Source organism: Podarcis muralis, chromosome 5, assembly GCF_964188315.1.
Source record: "Podarcis muralis chromosome 5, rPodMur119.hap1.1, whole genome shotgun sequence".
Lineage (NCBI taxonomy): Eukaryota > Metazoa > Chordata > Lepidosauria > Squamata > Lacertidae > Podarcis > Podarcis muralis.
This window is the reverse complement of record NC_135659.1, coordinates 53,351,057-53,363,988: the sequence shown is the minus strand read 5'-3', so window position 1 is coordinate 53,363,988 and position 12,932 is coordinate 53,351,057. Positions and strand designations below refer to the sequence as shown.

At 40.9% G+C, this 12,932-nt stretch overlaps 1 protein-coding gene across 1 annotated transcript; it reads left to right on the top strand.

The window, feature by feature from the left end:
- Window positions 1–111: 111 nt before the first annotated feature.
- Window positions 112–11,520, top strand: LOC114598449 (embryonic pepsinogen-like). Its single transcript, XM_077928121.1, has 8 exons — window positions 112–126; window positions 4,294–4,411; window positions 5,107–5,225; window positions 6,208–6,407; window positions 7,655–7,771; window positions 8,682–8,826; window positions 9,871–9,969; window positions 11,198–11,520. Exons 1-8 carry the CDS (start codon window positions 112–114, stop codon window positions 11,333–11,335), a joined length of 951 nt encoding a protein of 316 aa, XP_077784247.1. The 3' UTR covers window positions 11,336–11,520.
- Window positions 11,521–12,932: the final 1,412 nt, after the last annotated feature.

The following is a 12,932-nucleotide window of genomic DNA, read 5'->3' as shown; positions in this document are numbered from 1 at the left end:
GAGTTTCTTGATCAAGCAGTTTTTAGGTTGCTTCACCACCCACTGACTGTATAGTACAGATCAGGAAAGATACCATGAAAGCCCAAAGGATACCAGCATAGTTAATGGGCAATGTCGAAGAAGCTAGTATAGACAAAAAGGCTTCTTTAAAAGAAATAAGTCTTGTCCAAATGGAGAATAGAATGGAAACAAACCTGGAAAGTAGCCAATGTATCACCAATTTTTAAGAAGGGATCCGGGGGGCTCCTGGAAAAAACAGGCTGCTTACCTTAACAATTCTCCAAGGAAGACTGGAGGATAAAAATAACTGTTAAGGATAAAATAATCAAGCTTATTGAAGAGCCAACCTGCCTTTCCTTCTTTCTGGGGCAGTTGAACTGCAGCTCTGAGCTTTGAGTTAGAACTTACAAATTTCTCCAGCATAAAGGAAATTGCACCTATTTGCTGTCTTTGTCTTCACAGCTGTTGCTTTTGCAAAACTTCTTCTGAAGAAACGAGTGATTGTGAAAGCTATATCACCTTCCTGATGTTGCACCATTAATGATCACACCCAAATAAAAGTGATTCATCTCTTTTGGTGGAATTTAGATTAGGTCCAGTGTGGTGTAGTGGTTAAGAGCGGTAGTCTGCTAATCTGGGGAACCGGGTTCGCGTCTCCGCTCCTCCACTTGCAGCTGCTGGGTGACCTTGGGCCAGTCACGCTTCCTTGAAGTCTCTCAGCCCCACTCACCTCACAGAGTGTTTGTTGTGGGGGAGGAAGGGAAAGGAGAATGTTAGCCGCTTTGAGACTCCTTAAAGGGAGTGAAAGGCGGGATATCAAATCCAAACTCTTCTTCTTCAAACTCTTCCTTGTTTTTCTTGCTACCCAATTCTTAAAACACATTAAATTGAAAGTTCAGTCTCATGTTAGGTCTGAATCATGTTGGGTGAATGCAGAACCTAAAAGGAGACTAGTAGCTCCTCCAAGTCACTGTAGAGATGGCATGGAGGGGGGCTGCTGAGGAGGCAGCAGATCTGGCTTGCAAGGAGCACATGGCAATGGCAGCAACAGCAGGCGATGCATTCCTTGGAGGCGGGGTCTGCTGCCCCTGTGGATCTTGCTGCCTAAGGTGGTCATCCCACCTTGTCTCATGGGTGGGCTGGCCCTGGCTCTACCTCTATATGGAGCAGAGGTTCTTGGTTCACTTTCTAGCCTGTTTCTGTGGTCTTCTTCTCCAGGAATGGGAGGATGCTGGAATGCAGAAGTGTTAGTCCAGTGGGAGAGCTTGGTTGCCCATTTGCTGCCATGATGGCATCCTCTGGACCCTACCAGTGATGGCAGGAATCTGGTGGTTGAAGGTGGTAAGAATTGGAGGGAGCCGGAACACATGTTTATGCCAACAATACTCCCAGCAACCTGCAATAGGACTGGGTGAAGGGAAAAGTTCCTTGCTGGGCAGAGAGAAGGGATCCATTTCGAGGTCTCTCTGTTCAGTTGTCAAGTTCCTAATGCCTCAAGTGGCCCTGTTGCCATTCACCTTCATCCTGCTTCATATGTACCCTTCTCAGGGTATCTGGGCAGGTCATATGCCCATTTCACCCAGCCTCACACCAGCACTTTTATTTTTTTAATGTTCTGGTGAGCTACACATGAAGAAAGATGTGCTAAACTTTCCATGTGCATCAGAAGTAGATTTATGTCTGTGAAGAAGGGGTGGAGAGATGATTTTAGCTAGTTCTTATTGGGTCATAGGAGCATGATGGAATGGGTTTGAATGCCTATAAGAAAAGCAATAAAAGCTGGTGAAAGAAAGTGGAATTAAGGTGAGAGAAAGAGAGGACTCCAGTGTGTGATTAGGTAAAGAGAAGGTGGACGAAGGTGTCAACAGAGAGGGAAAGGGGACAGGCAGAGAGCTGACAAAAGGAAGAATTGTGAAAGGAGGAAAGACTTGTAAGTGGCAACAGAAAAAGGACTAAGAAAATGCAGGAAGGAGGCTATAGTCACAGGGGGCAGGGGTGGGAGAGACAAGAATAAGACGGTGAATGTTATTAGTTAATTGCTAACATCATTGCCCCCACAATAAATCAATGAGACTGAAGTTAAAGCAAATACAGATTTCAGCAGTAGCAGGCACTTCAGTTCAGATGCCAAGTCCGACAGAAGCTGATTGAATCGTATAGAAAGCAATGTTGTCATACTGGCAAAATTCTCAAAGACAAACAAGCAAGCAAGCTCAGTCCCTGTATTGGAAAGCCACCATATTTCTCTGTAAGCAAGACCACAAAGACAATGAACATGCAAACCATGGGCCTGTTCAGTTTGCCTGGATGAATTTCTCCACTATCTCTAGACTTGAGTCTGGACGGGTTGAAGACTACTGGCCTACGCTGACCATCAGCACATCTTTGTGGTTTCAAATAAGATATGAAAATATAATGCATGGCAGTTTATTCACTGGATTTATTTATAACTGAAAATATTTTATGATGAAGACACACCTTAGGGAGAATTTCAGCATATTTACAAAGAAATATGACTGGTCAGTTTTGGTTTCCTGGAATGGGAGGGGCTTTCTGTGATGAAATATCATAATTCACCCTTTCAATAACATTGAATACTTCACAAGGAGCTATAAAAGAAGAGCCTTTCTGCAACAAACACTAGAGAAACTGGAGCAGCCTCTGCTGAACAAGCAGGATGAAGTGCCTTACAGTTCTCTTCACCATTATTACTCTCTCCGAATGTCTCTTTAAGTAAGTTATCGTTATATTGCTGATATTTACTTCACAGACATATGTGCTTTCTGATTAACTAATCAAGCAAGAGAGGAAAGGAGTGTGAATTGTATCTACAAATCTAAGAATACACACACACACACACACACACACACACACACACTTATATTTGTGTGTATATATACATATATACACACACACTGCATCAAACCTATTCTTAAGTTCTGGGCTATAGAGTGGAAAGACTAATTGCAAAATAAGCACATTACGGGGAACCAGATAGAGGGCCTTTTCAGTAGTTGCACCCTCCCTGAAGGAACGAGGCAGAGGGCCTTCTCGGTAGTGGTGCCCGCCCTGTGGAATGCCCTCCCATCAGATGTCAAGGAAATAAACAACTACCTGACTTTTAGAGGACATCTAAAGGGAGCCCTGTATATGGAAGTTTGAAATGTTTGATATCTTACTGTGTTTTAATCTGTTGTAAGCCACTCAGAGTGGCTGGGGTAACACAGTCAGATGGGTGGCATATATTGTTGTTGTTGTTGTTGTTTGTTTCTTTTGTACCAGGATTTCTTTGGAGAGGAGGAAGAGTCTAAGAAAGATTCTCAGGGAGGAAAACTTGCTGCAAGATTTTCTTTTGAAAAACTGTTATGGCTTCTTTTGTGCTCAATACCTCCCTTTTGCAAAAAATGGCCATGTGTCTAACCGCTTCTGGATTTCTTGGATGTGAGTTCATGTTTTGCTTTTATCAGTTTGCTGTGCTGCAGAACATTCCCAAATATATTCATGAGGCTCAGTTGAGACCCTTTTTACATTTATCTCGGCATGCAGGCTTAAGAACATAATAGGCACAATTAAGCAAGACATAGTCATTCCCACTAAAAGCAACAGAATACGATTTAGTCATGACTAGCCTTGTTGATTTCTATGGGACATGTTGAAACTAACTTTGGATGGATTGTACCCATGATCCACCCATAGTTAAGCATTTTGAAATCCCATTGGCACCTAGGGGGAGCTAGATGCAAAAGAGAACAGAGCTCTTGGACCTTTGATATTTCCAACAGGAGTGATTTCTCATCATGGAAACTTAACACCTACTGAAATGCCCTTTACTAAACAACAACCCTAATTCTACACATCCATTAAAGGTCTGTGAGTCCTGACTTCTTTTGCATCTGGCCACCCTACTGAACCACATGTAGGGCAAGTTGGGGTGACATGAGCCAGAAAAATATTATTTTACCTTACTGACTATGCACAGAAGGACACTGGGGAAAATTGGTATTCCTACTGTTGTATCTTTGCTGATTGTAGGTTATGTTTCTGTGCATTCAGCTTGAACATTTTGATGTTCATTCTTCATTTATTTGGAGAGAAAAAAATCCCCTTTCTGCATGAACCAATCTTTGCCAAGAATCTACTTCCTGCTTCCACCCTTCAGTTAGTTATGTGGCACTCAAATTTACAGTGATTAACTTGCATATCTGTCAGGAACTAAAATTTTCAAAAGTCGGAAAAAAGAGAGAAGTAACCAAAATAAGTGTTACAAAGTGTATTTGTTTTATAAATCAACAGCTCGAATACTATGGAACAATCTACATTGGATCCCCGCCACAGAAGTTCTCTGTTGTTTTTGACACTGGGTCATCTGATCTCTGGGTACCATCTGTCAAGTGCAGTAGTGAGGCATGCCGTAAGTAACTGAGTACCTCAATGTAGTCGAACATGTTAGTCAGATGTAAAAGTGGTGGTGGGGAGCTATAAGGAATAGGCTCATTATTTCACAACCAGAAATCCAGAGTCTGGTTGAGGCTATAATTCCAGTTACCTAGGACTCACTGAATGCACAGGGACTTGCTTCTGAATAAATATGCATTGGATTGGCGAGTGAGCCTCCAATCCTATATACCCACTTTCCTGGAAGGAAGTGCCATCAAAGTCCATTAGAGCCATTACTTCTGAGTAAACACACATAAGAGTATACAAGAATATCAAGTGGATTTGGTTGTGTGAAACTCAATTCCCATCATCGTACATAGACATTTTTAGTTAATGGTACGAAAATGTTAGAATGAATATATGCATGTGTGGAGAGAGAGAGAGAGAAATGGGGGAGGGAAATAAAGATTCAAGTTTCAATATCAGGGAATCATTTTGTATTGGGTAAAATTTATTCAGTTAAATAATAATAGCTCCCAGTTTTATCTAAATATTTCCTGCAGGTAGACTAGCAAGATTGCTAGTATTTTCCAAACACCCTTTACTTTAAAATTTTACAATAGTTTTCTTCAGACCGCAAATTTATACTGTGATTTCTGCCTGATATCTATGATTAATTAAACACTATTTTTATATCTATTTAATGCTTTCTTTCTTTTTTACTTTTAGTAAAACATCGGAGGTTTGACTCATCTAAGTCTTCTACCTTCCGCAGAACAGGAAAACACTTCCACATTGTGAATGGGACCGGAACCATGAAAGGAATCTTGGTATTTGATACACTTAAGGTAAACTAATAATATTATATATGTACAGTACAGTGTTATACTCAGCTATTGGTTCTGTGCATTTCCAAGGCCAGTGAATCTCAGCCTGTTTGAATGCTGGAACTCAAACTTTAACGCAGGAAAAACAAAACAGCCCATTATTTTCTCTGGAAACACACACACACACACACACACACATACATATATACATAAATACATATGTAGATGTAGCTGCAGATGGATGCATATAAAGGAACTCAAAACAAAATATATTTTAACTTAATAGCTGTTTTGTTTTTTGTTTAAAAAGACTTTACTGAGTAATCAAAACATTATACAATACAACAAAAAAGAACCAACTGGTGACTTACTATGATAGATCTGTGATACATAGTTAGATATCACTTCATAACATAGAAAGGTTCAATCCAATATCAATCAAGAAAATGAGAATACTATTTTGGGGGAGGAAGCAGAAAGGGCTACTGCCAAATAAAATAAAAAGTGATGGGAACATGCCAACCCTGAGTTTGTTTTTTAATATACATCAAAGCATTCCCCACGTAGCAGCATAGTCCATTGATTTCTTGATTTTTAATTGCCATTGTTAGCATCAAAGTAATACGAAATTGAAGCAGTACAAAATCATGGGATCCTGAAGTAAACGTCAATGAAATTGTTGAGATTTACTTCTGAATAAAGAAGTTTAAAACTGGGATGTAAGTCACTCTTACCCACTATCTACATTTGAATATTATTCTCTGGAAAGCCAAATTCCATACATGTTTAAAAAGAAAAGCAAGACAGAACACTGTTTGATGAGGTTTCCTTTTTGTTAACATGCACAGGGCTGTAACTTCAATACATCACGTGTGTGTGTGTGTGTGTGAGTGAGTGTGTGTGTGTGTGTGTGTGAATAAGCAGATGAACATCACTAGTAAAACCCTGCTCTGTACTTCACAGCTTGATATAAAAGTAAGGAGATACTTTGCTTCTCTCCTAGGTATCCAGTCTTTCCATTTCTCATCAGGGATTTGGCTTGAGTACCACTGAGCCAGGTAAAGCCTTTGTCAACATGACATTTGATGGGATCCTGGGCTTAGCCTACCCCTCCCTTTCTGAAGAAAAAGCAACTCCATTCTTTGATAGCCTGATGAAGGAAGGCTTGCTTGAGAAACACCAATTTTCTGTTTATCTCAGCAGGTAAATACTATTTTGCTTTACTGCTAAGTTGATTTGTTGAGAGAAGAGCTTTGCTTTAAGGGAAGAACCAAGTTCAGGTGAACTATGTTGATGTGGGAAGGTAGAGATTTGAGGCTGAGAGTGAAGACGAAGAGCATTCTATAATTTATGTAAATGCAGAATAGGAAATTAGATTATATCTCATCAGTGTAGCTCACATCGCTTTTGATTTTAATTTAATATTGGATCACCTTGAGACCCTCCTACCTAAAAACACTTATGGAATCTTTGTTCCCAATTGCAACTGTACCCCATCCAGAATAATGGGAGGACAGCATTACAAAGACCTTTTCACCTGACTATTTTTAAGGTCAAGTAGTCAGCAAAATGTATTGTTATGAGTTGTGAGAGGCGTAGGCTGTATGGCAAGACCCTTTTAATTCCTGGGTCCAACAATCTAATCAAGGATTCGAATTCCTGGAATAGCTAGGCTAGCTTCTTTGCTGAAGTGATAGCTTGGGTGATGAGTTATCGAGGCAACAAATGAAGGGTCTCTGTGCTAGCCAGCAAATAAGTGGGACCCCCTCCCTCTACTTGCTAGTAGTTAGACAGACAAAGGCCAGAGTGAAGGGTGGAGTGATGTCAGCTAGCCTTTCTAGGGCAGAAGGCAGGAAGGCAAACAGTATGTGGAAGCAGAGCCAGTCACAAGCAAAGACAACCAATTCTCGCTTTCTTCCCCATTCTCCTCCCTGCTGTGTATATAATGGCAGCAGTAAGACTGACTGAGGGGAAGGCATCTCACAGGCAATGACACTCCCTGGACTGGGTGCAAGCAAGCAAGCAAGCAGGCAGGCAGATGAGGCTGGCTGGAGGTAACCTGAGGTTGGTGGAGTAGAGGCCCCTTCTGCAGAATGGCCTCCACTGCTCCAAACTGGCTTCCTTAAAATCACAATGAAAACCAATTACAGTAGGGAAGAACAAATCTTATGAAGATTATGAAGGGGGAAGTCAGTGTGTGATGTACAGAAAAGGAAGCATGGTGATATGGAGAACAAAACAGGAAAAGTATACAGTATTAACAGCATTCACCTTTCAGAATCTTAGAGCCGTCATTGTTCACAATTAGATACTGGTGCATTACGAATGTTCCTTTCTTTTTCTCTCTTGCGCAGAGGTACAAGAATATGATACATTCACTTTTTAACATGCAGTTCAATTTATTCTGAATGAATGGCTTGGTAACAGCACACCATATATTCATGTTTCAGAAAGAAAAGAGGAAGTGAGTTCATTTTTGGTGGAATTGATCAATCTCACTATACTGGTCGTATTAATTGGATACCTGTTAATTATCAGTCAGGTTTTTGGCAGATTGCACTGGATAGGTAAGCAGGAATTATTATTATTAGTTGTTGTTGTAGCATTAAGGTATTCTTAACATATAGACTGCCACAAGGAAAAGTAGGTGCCGTCTACAATAACACTGGAAAATTATTGTGACTAATATTCATTGGCCAAATCTATACTGGTCAGTTATAACATTAAAATGTGTTATAAAAATATGACACCAGCGCTGTGCTGCAGAGAAGCAATCAGTTGGCAATGGGAAATTACATTGAGAGCTATGTAACTTTAAAATAAAATCTTTCAATGGCGTTTTTACATATCAGTGCAGATCCAGCCCTAGTTATTGGCTAGCTAAAAATATAAGGCACAAAAGGAAATGAAGAGAAGGATTTGCAATAAAATGTAAATACTAATATGCAGTTTACTTTGTGTTTGCAAGATGTCAGTTGTTAGGATGAATTGTCAATGTTATTATCATTATATTTGTTTGTTTGTTTGTTTGTTTGTTTGTTTGTTATGATGATGGTGATCTACAGTGTATATAAGGACAGGTTCCTGCCCTGAAGACCTTAAAATCGATAGTTCATACATCTTGCTTTACTACCTTCTACAGCTTCCAATATGTGATGTAATATTGGCTAGTACAACAGAGAACCTAAGCTGCATAGGGATGGATATCTTACTGAAACCACTTATCATATCCCACTATCCATTTTGTTTTAAGTTCATGTTTGGGGAAGGGTTGTATCTCAGTGGTCGGGCCTATGTTTTGCATGCAGAAGATCCCAGGTTTAATAACTGATATCTCCAGACGCAGTTAGAAGAACCCCGCATTTTAAATCCTGGAGAGTTGCTGCCATTCACCATAGACTATTTTGAGCTCAGTGGACCAGTGGTCTGATCCAAGGCAAGTTCTATGTCATACTCTAATGATTTCTCATTTCTCAGCATTTTAGTGGATGGTACAGAGATTGCCTGCAAAGGTGGATGCCACGGAATCATTGATACAGGGACATCCCTCTTGCTTGGCCCAAAATATGAGATGATTAAAATCGAAAAAGCCATTGGAGCCACTCCAACGCACTTTGGCATAGTAAGTTTTACTTTTTGGCCATTGTCTTCACACAGTAGCTGAAAGAGACCCCATATCATTAGCTGAGCTCACATTTCAGATACATGCAGAGTAAGGTGCTTAAGATTAGGCTTGACCTCGGATTCCTGCTTGCATCCCAGTCCTAGTCTTCACAGTACTTCATGGTATTGCTCATGCACACTAATGTGCCTGGGCATAGGGGATACAGCATGCAAGGCTTTGTGAGTATGTAGTGAGAGTGCAGGAAGGAGAGGCAATGGTAAGAGCAGGAAAAGGAAACAAACTGGGGTTTGGCTGGACCAGTGTGACATCCCATGAAAAAATGGGCCTAATGTTGAATTAACAAAGTTAGCTGAAGTGAGGATATGTTTTTCATGGGTTTATTGGCTCTTGGCAAAAGAGGACCTTTAAGAGTTATGCAGAAGAAGGAAGTTCAGCAGATGTACCTTGTCATGCAACCTTAAACTTGCGGAAGGTCCTTCTTCAGTACAAATATGAAATGTGCACAATTCTTTTGCACTCCATCTGCAGAGAGAGGGGGCAGGCTTTGCTGCTATTATCTAGTACCATTGCCTCTCCTCAAAATAGTTGTATTCACAGTTGTGGTATCTTTATTTTCCCCAAACAGTATATTTCAAGAAAGAACAGACATACAGATTCAGTATGTCAGCATGGCATCAGCATCACCTTTAGAATGGGGGATTTGGTCTCAGAGCAGAATTTAGAATGGATGGTTGTATCATCTGAATTGAGAGGATATGGTTTGGGATATGAAGATTGGATTCAAAGCTTTGAGTTTATTTGTTTGCAATCTTCGGCTAAATGCCCTGTTTCTGTGCTACAATGCACTGTTCAGACCTGTGTGCTACATTAGACGGTCTGAAGGGAAGTCCAGAATACTCAAGTTCTCTCTTAAGGTTCTTTCCTGGGATTGGCACTGGGACGAGTCCACTGCATTTCTTAACCAAGCTTGAGGTTTGCCAGTTCATTTCCTTGATCATCAGAACAACACAAGAACTCAGCTCTCTTCCTTATCTTTTTCAGAGTGAAATCAACTGCAGTGAACTCTCCAATATGCCAGATGTTGTTTTTGTAATCAATGGAATCCACTATCCATTGCCGCCATCAGCCTACACTCTTAAGGTACATAATCGTTCTTGAATCTCATTTACTTGCCATAAGAATGCAAATTCAAAAGGGGTTGGGGCAGATTTAAAGTGCAAAATCTTTATGAACACATGGGCTGAAAACAGAAAAAATGGAATAAATATTTAGGGGGAAATCATATCAGATATGCTGAAAATGTCAGAAATGCTGGGCTAATACATGCATGTCTGATAGGGAAAAAATCAATCCAAATTCGGATAACAGCTCTGCTCTGCTGAGCAACATCCTGATTCGAATTGTATTGTACAATACAGAATTGTATTGTACAATTGTATTGTATCTCTGAATACAGATATTATATCTCTGACCACAGAATAATTATTCCTATCCCCAGAATGTTGCCCCCGTTAGTGCAAAACCTGGGTGCCCACTCATCCTCAGGACGCATATTACACCTTCCATCAAAATGTAGCAATGTGTCTATGGAGCGCTCAGGTGTTCCAAGTATTTGCATGGAAGTTGCAGAGAAGACAGAAGCTGGAAGCAAACACTATTTTTCCTCCCCTCGTTTCCTCCTTGTGGTGATGAGGCATTCTAGAGAGTTTCAAAATCCCGTCATCCAAACAGGAATGTGGATGGGCCCATGCTGTACACCTGTACTGTCACTGCCTCCTTTGTGGCAGGGGGCAAGGCAGGGGAGGAGATAGGAAACCATGCTCTTGTGCTCTTCATCGGCTCCACAGGGAGGAGCCATAGCTCAGTGGCTTTGCAACTTGAAGATCTCCAGCATTTCCAAGTAGGGTTGGCTAAGATTTTTGCATGAAACTCAGTCAGTCGAACTGTAGACAATACTGTTCTAGAGGGCCAGTGGTCTGACTCAGCGTAAGGCACCTCCCTGTGATTTCAATGGGAGTGTTCCCCACCCCCAGCCACTACCTTTGTAGGCAAAAAGCATTTTGGGATTGTGGAGGATTCCTATCACTTTTCAATACTTTGCTTATTTGTACAATTCTCTGGTTTGTATTGATTGGGACATCATCCTGTTTATTAAGAGGCCAAATACATAATGTACAGCCTTGTGCACTATTACTATTGTACTGTTGTTGTATCTACATTATTTATCTCCTTTGGAGACTTTTTCAGGAAAAACTCTTCCTTCTTTGTGCTGGAATTTTACTGTATGCATTGCTACCCAATTACTTTCTGGGATGATATTTTTGTAGAACCTCCTGCATGTGGTGACTATCCTTTTCCTTCTCTCTAGGACAAACAAGTCGGCTGCTTTAGTGGTTTTGGATACTCATTTGATGGCAGTTGGAACCTAGGAGATGTGTTCATCAGAGAATACTACAGTATCTTTGACCGGGAGAACAACCAAGTTGGACTGGCAAAGGCAGTCTAAAATAATTGTGCCTTTTAACAACAGCAAGTGCTGTAATCGTTCATCTAATTGACTTACGCAGATAGCATTTTAACTTCATAGCCATGTATTTGAGCTAATAATAGCAACTCCAATGATGTCCTTTAAAAAGCAGTATTTGTCTAAAGTTTGTAAAGAATCTGCAGGTGGCAGCACTGTTGTGGCATATATGATCTGAAAATTATGAATTTCAAATTTAAAAACTGTCCAAATCTTCTTCTTTTTTAGTGATTCATGTACAAAATCCTATAACTAACGTGAGTGAAGTTGGGGTGCCATTTCAGATGTCAGTGAGCTGGCGAGGGGAGGGACAAAGGCCCACTCTCAGAATCACTCAAATAGGCTCATCCACACTTCTGCTTCTCCCATGACTAGAAAGCATGAGTCCAAATGGTTTTCTGCTTGACCCATGCTCACTAGGCATGCTTCAGAGCATTTTTTCCCCATGCCCCATTCCTTTCCCAGAGAAAACCCACTCTTTAGTGCCAAATCAGAGCAAAGATCAATCCGGAGAAAACACAAATTGCTGTTTGCTCCAGCTGAGCACTAAACGGCAGTTTTCCCTGGGGGAAAGCAGCAGGAAAATAGGAGCCTCTGGTTCCTGTAAGCTCGAAGTTCTGCAGAGATTTTGACTTAGTTATGTATCTCTCTCTCTCTCTCTCTCTCTCTCTCTCTCTCTCTCTCTCTCTCACACACACACACACACACACACACACACACACACAGTATTTTCCTGTCTATTCTTTAATTGTGAAAAAACCACAAAAATATAATCTAATACCAACAACACAGACAACTTCAAAACAGATACATATTATCTGTTTTTCTATATTCTTTTCCCATGGATAATGGGTAAGGATGATTGGAGTTCTAGTCCAATAACATCTTCAAGGCCACATCACCCCCCTGCATTTTTCTTAATTAAACAATTTTGAGCATTGGAAGCCTCATCTGAGTAAACTGTCATAAATCCACCTATCCCTTACTGACCACAGTACACAAAAGGAAACCACACAGTCTTGCAAAAGGAAAGCACAGATCTTCTCAGGAAGGAGATGCTGTGGCCAAACATAGTTTCAGTTCTTAGGAAGCCTTCCTTACCTGTGAGGAAGTTGGTGTCACACTGTCATTTTCACAGAGGGATGGCTGAAGGATGACCCCATCACTGAGCAGTAGAAACTGTTGTGGTGCTTTAAGTGATCCCAGGCATGTTTAAAGGTCTAATATTACTCCAGGCATGAGAAGAAAATATTTTGCTGGCCAACTAGTGGTTCCAGTCAGTTGGGAGTTAACTGTCAGTTGTTGGTAGGATAGCTGAGATTTGTCAGTTGAGGAGAAAGGGGGTGATAAGCTATTTGTGAGGGTTTTTGGTTGGTCAGGCTGTCCAAGCAGTCAGAATTCCAACCAGAGGAGTTTTGAGGTTCGAGGATGGATTGTCCCAAGTGGCTAGTCAGGGTTCTGGGAGTCTTTGGCTCAGATATAGGTTTGGGGTATTTGGACTGAAGTTCGGGTCACTCAGAGGCTCATACTGGCAGCAGTGTCTCAAGTCTTCAAAGGCTTTCAGCAAGCACCTTTGAGA